The following is an 8,457-nucleotide window of genomic DNA, read 5'->3' on the forward strand; positions in this document are numbered from 1 at the left end:
TGGCGTGGAGGGTGACTTTGAACTCCTGCCTCCGGCGTCTACAGACTCCCACAGACTGGGATCGCTACTGAGCATCACCACGCCCATTTGTTCTCTTTCTTTCCTTAGCCACTGACAAGATGGAGCCCAGCACCTCCACCAGGTGAGTGTGTTGCCAGGGTTTCTACAAGAAGAAAGAAAATGGGATTCGGGTGAAGAGCAAACTGGGCAATAGGAGTGTTGGCTAATGGATCCAAAATGTTATTTTCCCTATGGTACCACTGCCGGAGTTGTGAGCTCAGTGAATGAGGAAGGGGAGCAGTTGGGGACCCCTCACTCTTCTTCCTAGTCTCTGAGATGAGGTAGGTCATCTCTTCCATCTGTTCAGGAAGCATTTCACCATCAGTGACTTTGAAATCGGGCGTCCTCTGGGCAGGGGGAAATTTGGGCGTGTGTACTTGGCTCGGCTCAAGGAAAGTCATTTCATCGTGGCCCTGAAGATCCTCTTCAAGTCTGAGATAGAGAAGGAGGGACTGGAGCACCAACTTCGCAGGGAAGTGGAGATCCATATGCACCTACAGTAAGCGTGGTCTGTGGTCTATGTGGAACTCAGAGCTGGTGTTTTTCCAGACCCTGCTTCCCTCTTACTGCCCTTATCTCTGAACTCAGTCTTTCTCCATGACTCCCAAAGAAGCATTTTATTTTCACCTTGAAGACTTTTCTCTGTAGCTCTTTCCAGTTAGACTGTGGAATAATTCCCTCCTGGTGTTGGGCCCACCAATGTCAAGGGTACACACATGTGCAGCTCAGAGGTCAACCTCCAGTGTTGCTCCTCAGGTGATTTTATTTGTTTGTTTGTTTTAGTTTTGGTTTTGGTTATTTGGAGACAGGGTTTCTCTGTATAGCCCTGGCTGTCCTGGAATTCACTCTGTAGATCTGGTAGGCTGCTCTTCAACTCCCAGATTTGTCTGCATCTGCCTTTGGAGTGCTGAGATTACAGTCTTGCACTACTCGGCATTTTTTTTTTTAATTTTAAGTCTTGGGGTGTGGTGGCACATGGTCTACATGTGAGTCACAGTACACATGGAGGACAACTTGCAGGAATTAATTCTTCCCTTGCATATACAGATTCTGGGAGTGGAACTCGGGTTAGCACACTTGGTAATCAATGCGTCTGCTTGCTGTGCTATCTTGTCTGCCTTGACCCTTCCCTCCTTCCTCCTTCAGACACCCGAATATCCTTCGCCTGTACAACTACTTCCATGATGACCGTCGGCTGTACTTAATTCTGGAGTATGCTCCAAGAGGTGATCTCTATAAGGAGCTTCAGAGAAACCAGAAGTTGGACCAGCAGCGAACAGCCTCGGTAAGGGGAGTTCTGGGACCAGGGATTCAGCATGCAATGATGACAGTTACTGGTTGTAGCTGCCAGTATCCCCTTCCCAACTCTTCCTAATTTATTATTTTTTATAGTAGTGTGTGATACGGGTCAGGGGAGCATACAGGCCATAGTGTGCAAATATAGAAGTCATGAGACAACTTGGGGAGGAGTCTGTTTTCTCCTTTCATCTTATGTGGCTTACAGGGATGAAACTCAGGTCACTGGGCTTACACAGCAAGCTCTCTTACTCACTGAGACATCTTGCTGGCCTTCATCTCTTTTGATCTGAGTTGGAGGAAATTTTGCTAGATAGCCCAGACTAGCCCAGACTTTCCTAGAATCTCCAGGATGATCTGAAATGTGTGAAATCCTGGAGCCTCATAAGAGCTAGGATTGTAGATATGCCACCATGCTTGGCTCGAGGTGCTGTATTTTTCTTCATGAGTCACTCTTTTCTAAATAGTTCAGAATTACTTGGAACTCATGTGTAGCCCAGGTTGACCTTCAAATTGCAGCCTCCTAAGTCCTAGGATGACAGGCATGTGCCACCACCCACCTTTGGATTGTTTGTTTCCATGAGGGTTTTTTGTTTGTTTGTTTTATTTTTTGTTTTTGTTTTTAGATGTTCTTAGATGTAACTTGTTGGTCTAGTTCTTGTTTAGTATGTTTATGGCCTTGGGTTGATCACCAGTGTAGCCCCAGAATATTAGTATAGATTTGTTTTTTTGTTTTTGTTTGTTTTGAGACAGGGTTTCATTTCTTGTCTGACTCAGAACAATATTTGTAGACCAGGCTGGCCTCAGATTTACAGAGATTCTCTTGCCTCTGCTTCCTCAGTGCTACCACATTGTTCCATACCTGGAATCTATCAAATCAAGCATCAGATTCTAACTGGGGCTGGAAAAACAGCTCATTGGGTAAGGATGCTTGCTGCCAAGACTGAACAGCATCCTGGGACCCATATCGTCGTTCCAAGGAAAGAAGAAACCCAGAAGGTTGTCCTTGGACCTATGCATGCACTTATTCACATATATAGGCACAGAAAACAATAAATAAATGCAATAAAAATAGTATATAAAAAGTCCAACTCTATTAGATAGAAAATGAAGCAGGGCAGTGGTGGCGCATGCCTTTAATCCCAGCACTTGGGAGGCAGAGGCAGGCGTATTTCTGAGTTCGAGGCCAGCCTGGTCTACAGAGTAAGTTCCAAGACAGCCAGGGCTACACAGAGAAACCCTGTCTCGAAAAACCAAACCAAAAACAAACAAACAAACAAACCAAAAAAAAAAAACAAAAAAGATTAAGAAACAAAAAAGAAAGAAAATGAAACCATAAGCATATATTGGAAAGCTAACTGGGCATAGTGTTGCTGGCCTATAATTCTAGCACTCTGAAGGCTGAGTCAGAAGGCTCAGGAGTTCAAAGTCAGCTTGGTCTACATATCAAATTTTAGGCCATAGGGTTACATAATGAAACCTTATCTCATAAAAGGAAAAAAAAAGGTACCTAGAAATTGTAGGACACTTTAAGGAAAGCCCTAACAGCCATTATCCCAGTAGCAGCAGTTGGCTTTGCTGGACATCAAAATCTCTGACTCCTATAGCCTTCTCTCTGATCCTTTTGGGGAATGTTCTGATTGGCTCAGCACAGCTTCTGTGTCTGGCTCCTTGTTCTTCTAAGTCTATGGGGAGGACCTGGCTAGTTTAGTGTCTATGCCAAATTATAACCATGGTGCTATTTAAAGATTTGGGGGAACCAGGAAGGTATGGAGATGCATGCATTTAATCCTACACTGGAGGAGTCAGAGGTAGGCAGACCTCATGAGTTTAAGGTTGACCTGGGCTAGACAGTGAGACCCTGTTTTCAAAAGAACAAAAAGCCAGGTGGTGGTGACCCAGGCCTTTCCTCCCAGCACTCGTGAGGATCTCTATAAGTTTAAGGCCTGCCTGGCCTATAGAGAGAGTTCCAGGATAGTCAGAGCGACACTGAGAAACCCTGACTCAAACCAAGGAAAACAAAGTGGACGGACAATAAGGTGCCACACTAAAGATTGTCCTCTATGCTCTGCATATGCATGCGTATACACACAAAGAGATAATAGAATTATAGTCGAGAAAATGAGATTCCATGGCAATGATAAAATTCCTGATGGCAGTTCTACCTCACAGGGAAACTGTGAGAGACTTCCCCACACCAGATTGCTTCTGTTCACACAGATAATAGAAGAGTTGTCAAATGCCCTGATCTACTGCCACGGGAACAAGGTGATTCACAGGGACATCAAACCAGAGAATCTTCTGCTGGGCCTCAAGGGTGAGATAAAGATCACAGACTTCGGGTGGTCTGTGCATACCCTCTCTCTCAGGTAGGTTGGATGGGATGGGGGTAGGACCCTCACACTAGTGAGGCCTTTCCCAAATGAATTCGTCTCACGTGTAAGACCTAGATACAAAATGGGCCTTGGGATGAACAAGTGCCTTTTCCAAATAGACACTTTTAAAATGCACTTGCGGACTGGAAGAACCGGGTGGGTGGGGTGAGGAACTCAGTAGATGAGAACAGTTCCTTCCTGAGCAGGAAAACCTGACTTTAGGTGCAAAGAACCTGTAAGAATCTGGCCATGGCTACGGATTCCTTGAATCCCCTGCCTTAGGGGATGGAGACAGGCAGATCCTAGAAGCTGAGCAGCCAGACTGGCAGAAATGACTGGGTTAGGTTCAGTGAGAAACCTTGCCTTAAAGGAATACAGCGGAGAGGTTAATAAAGACACTGAATGTCCTTCTAAGATTCCATGTAAAATGAGCAAGCATCCCAGGAAGGAATGTCTCCATGACGATGAGTTCCATTTCCTTGGTTCCCTTGAGACATACATCGTCATTATGTACGTAATAAGTCTTCCTCACTCGTTGACTCTGCAGACCACCAGGCTGGCTTCAAACTTACAGCAACCCTGTGGTGATATGCTACACCTGGCTGAATAATTTTAGAACACGGGATTAGTGTATCTTCCCTTACAGTATTTACTTTCTCTGAGTTAGTTTGTTTTTTTTTTAATTTTTATCATATATATGTGTGTGTGTATGTGTGTGTATGTGTATATCATATATATATATATATATATATATATATATATATATATGTATGTTTTGCCTGCATGTAGGACTTGTGCACCATTTTTTTTTTATGCCTTGTTCTCTTGGAAGCCAGAAGAGGGCATCAGAACCTTTACAACTGGAGTTGTAGATGGTTGTAAGCACCCACATGGATGCTGCAAAATCCATCCAGGACCTGTTAGAAGAGTACCTGTTGTATTTTATAAAAAGATAAGGAGAGAAGGAATGTTTGGTGGATGTACAGTCAGGTGTGGGGGAAGGAGGTGCCTCTGTGGGCCCATGCTGAGGCATCCCTTTCCCTGGAGGGACAAACCATAAGACGATATAGTAGAGAATAGAGTTTATTCATGGCATGGGGAGGGAAGTTGAGGGAAGAGGGAGGAAGCGGGAAGGGGCAAGCAGCCCCTTTTATAGTGAGTCACGCATACCTGGCTATTGCCAGGTAAATGTGGGGTGGAGCCTAGACTAAATACCAACAGCAGCCAGTGCTCTTAACCACTGAGTTATCTCTCCTGCCCTTCCTTGTCTGACTGGCTCTCATGTCATTAGCCCTGCCTGGCCTGGGGTTCATTCTAGCCTCAAACACATAACACTCCTCCTTTTGCAACCCTCCCAAATGCCAGAATTAAGAGATGTGCGTTCCTACTACAGCCATCTGCATCTGCTTTCCCTGAATGTTAAAAATCTGCGTTATTCTCATGTGTGAGTGCAGACACACATGTGCCGTGTTCTCTCTCTCTCTCTCTCTCTCTCTCTCTCTCTCTCTCTCTCTCTCTCTCTGTGTGTGTGTGTGTGTGTGTGTTTGAGACAGGGTCTTTTATTTGCTGCTTCATAGTTGGCTAGCTGGTCTAAAGGGTATCTGTGGTTCTCCTCCACCTCCCATCACACTGTAGGAGTTCTAGGGCTATAAACATATAGGCTTTATGTGGGTTCTGGGGATAGAACTCTGGTCCTCAGGTATTCCCCCTGACTCACCATCTATATTCCCTCTGATGCTTAATACTTAATCCATATTAACAGTTGGTGTTTGTGAACAGCCGTCCCCGCTCAAGGCACGCACAGGAGGGGACTCTTCAGGATGTCCCTGTGTCTCCCGCTTCCTTGGAAGCTGGACAAGGAGGATTTCCCTTCCAGCCTATGAACAGCGCTCTCTTCTGTGTCCTGCTCTAGGAGAAAGACGATGTGTGGGACTCTGGACTACTTGCCCCCGGAAATGATAGAGGGGAGAACGTACAATGAGATGGTTGATCTGTGGTGCGTGGGGGTGCTCTGCTATGAGCTGCTGGTGGGAAAGCCACCCTTCGAGAGCAGCACCTCCAGTGAGACATACAGACGCATCCGCCAGGTATGATGGACTTGCGTGTGCGCATACACGTGCAGACACACACACACACACACACACACACACGAGACATTCACCAGGAAGCCAGGCAGTGACAGCTCCTGGGTGGGCCTTTGGGGACTGAAGTGTGTACAAAAGATTATCTGCTAATAGCCAAAAGGGTGCCTTGAAAGGACTTACAGAACAGGGAGAAGGCTACCCAAGGAGAATAACTTGATTCTATTCTTCCCCGGCTCATTAGGTGGATTTTAAGTTTCCTTCATCAATGCCTGCAGGGGCCCAGGACTTGATCTCCAAGCTTCTTAGATACCATCCCTCAGAGCGGCTGAGCCTGGCCCAGGTCCTGATGCACCCCTGGATCAGGGAACACTCTCAGAGGATACTGCCTCCCTGTGTTCAGATGGCTTCCTGAGCCCTGTCTGTCTCTATTCCTGTGTGTTTCCTCAGGGAGCTCTCCAGGTTCTGTGTGTTACTACATGTGGTTTCCTTGTTTTCTCTTTTATGAAGTGATGAAAATAAAAACTGATTTAGCATCAGTCTTCTTGCTTGAGTGAGTTAGTGTGTGGGTTGGATCGATGCTTTTATCTTCCGTGAGCGATGGGGTAGAGGCCAGGGGCCCACATCAGGTGGCTCCCTCTTTTGCTCTTTATCTCGTGTTTTTGAGAAGACAGGTCTCTGAACTGAACATGAAACTCACCAAGTTGGCTTGACTGGCTGGTAAGGAAACACAGCGATCCTCCTTTCTCCATCTCCTCAGTGCTAAGATCACAGAGGCCCTTCAGTGTGCCTGGCTTGTACCAGGGTGCTGGGGAACAAACTCAGTCCCCATGCTTCTGCACATGGACAGAGGCACACCCATGCTCACACACACATAAGATAACCAATAAATGAAAGGAGGTTGGTGTATAAGGAGGGATGGCATATGTGTAGAACTGAGGGGCCCTCTGTAGAGCGCTCAGTTTATCATCTTTACATCTGCCCTGAGTTTTGACAAAGGTTCAAGACACACACACACCACACACACACACACACACACACACACACACACACACTGCCCCAGACCTCGGGAAATTTGATGAGAACCTACGGGGAGGGAGCAGATGGATGAAAGGACAAGAGATACAAAGAAGAAGCACAAGTCTGAATGTCTGATCAAGTGCTCAAACTTTATTGTTCAGGCCACCTTCAGGCGGGAAGGTCATCTAACAGTCAGGGTCCAAGGCCATCCTGTAATTGCAAAGTTCTCTACACCCACAAGCATTTAGCCCAAACCACTTATCTAAATATTTTCTCACAAGCAAGAGGACAATAAAACAGTTGGCTCAATTTGCGTATCTGGCTAATATTTTCTCTCAGACAGGAGGGCAATAAAGCATTCCTTAACTCTGGCTGTTTACCTAACTGGCATTTTCCCTCAGGCAGGAGGGCAATAAGTCTTGGCTCTCAGCAACACTCTAGTCTACATTTTTCACAAAAAGACCCTCAGTCTCACTCAGTCCCAGAATACACACACACACACACACACACACACACACACACACACACACACCTCCCTGTGCTGTGTGCCTTGTTACTTGATGAGTCTGAAGGCAGGCCTAGTGACCCAAGCCTATAATCTTAAGTATTCAGGGCTCAGGCAGGATAAGTTCAGTTCAAGGCCAACCCATCCAATTTATCGAGATTGTCTGGAATTAAAACAATTTCAAATAATAATAATAATAACAATAGGTATGTGTAAGTCATGACACTAGGTCTGTGACCTTATTTTAGAGAAAGACTAAGAAAATCTCTTCACTTTGGGGAAGGAGTGATTGGTTTATAAGCAGAGATAGAACTACATTACCCAAAAGGCATAGCACAAGGGTCTTGTGGGTTGCTCAGCAAATGAAATGCTGGTGCTGCAGCCGTACTGTCTCCATGCCCTGATGTCATCCTTGTGCTACTGTTCAGTCCACGCTCACTGTGGGAATCTTAGTTGCATCCCTGTGTGGCCTAGAAAGAGGAGTAGGGAGCACAGGCAAAGACTAGACACTGTGGTGAGCCGCTCCGTGACCTGAGCATAACAGCCAGCAGCCAAAGTCGTCTGCCCTGGGCAGGGAGACACGGGATTCCCGACTCCGCTGCCAGCAGAATCGCAGGCTGGCGTCCGCGCTGGTGGGCTCTAGGCAGGTAGATTTTCGGAGATTTTTGATGCTTCCTTAAGTTTTGGAGAGCCTGTCAATCAAGAGAGCCTCTAGGTTGGTCTTGATAATTGTATTTGTTTAGAAAAAGTGGATCCCCGTGGTCACCCAGTTTATCCCCAGTCTTAGGGTTAGGATTCAAAGCTGGGACAAAAAGCTACAGTGCCTACTAAACATAACAAAGAGACCCGGCCACCAGGGTGTCTAAGCAACCCACACCCCTACTTGTCACCAAGAGTTCTTGGCTGATGTACCCCGCCCCCATACCTTAAACTCTCCCAGCCCTGGAGCTGGGTTGCCCTTTCCCCAGTTGCCCTTCCCTTTACAATCTAACCAGTTTGGTTATCCCTGCTCTTTTGGGCCTCTTGGCTGCTGCACCTTCTCCCCTTCTCCTTCCTCCTTCCCTCCTCTTCTCACATGATTTAGGGTCATGTCCACTCTGTACTCTCCCGGGTGTCCCTG

At 46.4% G+C, this 8,457-nt stretch overlaps 1 protein-coding gene across 1 annotated transcript in view; it reads left to right on the forward strand.

The window, feature by feature from the left end:
- Positions 1-6,351, forward strand: part of Aurkc (aurora kinase C) — a 7,314-nt gene extending 963 nt beyond the window's left edge. Inside the window, 6 exon segments of the mRNA XM_028779578.1 lie at positions 109-142; positions 368-559; positions 1,207-1,345; positions 3,577-3,725; positions 5,644-5,818; positions 6,057-6,351. Of these exon segments, the coding sequence (XP_028635411.1) occupies positions 109-142; positions 368-559; positions 1,207-1,345; positions 3,577-3,725; positions 5,644-5,818; positions 6,057-6,227 (860 nt within the window). The 3' untranslated portion in view covers positions 6,228-6,351.
- Positions 6,352-8,457: the final 2,106 nt, after the last annotated feature.

Source organism: Grammomys surdaster, unplaced genomic scaffold, assembly GCF_004785775.1.
Source record: "Grammomys surdaster isolate TR1022 unplaced genomic scaffold, NIH_TR_1.0 355, whole genome shotgun sequence".
Classification (NCBI taxonomy): domain Eukaryota; kingdom Metazoa; phylum Chordata; class Mammalia; order Rodentia; family Muridae; genus Grammomys; species Grammomys surdaster.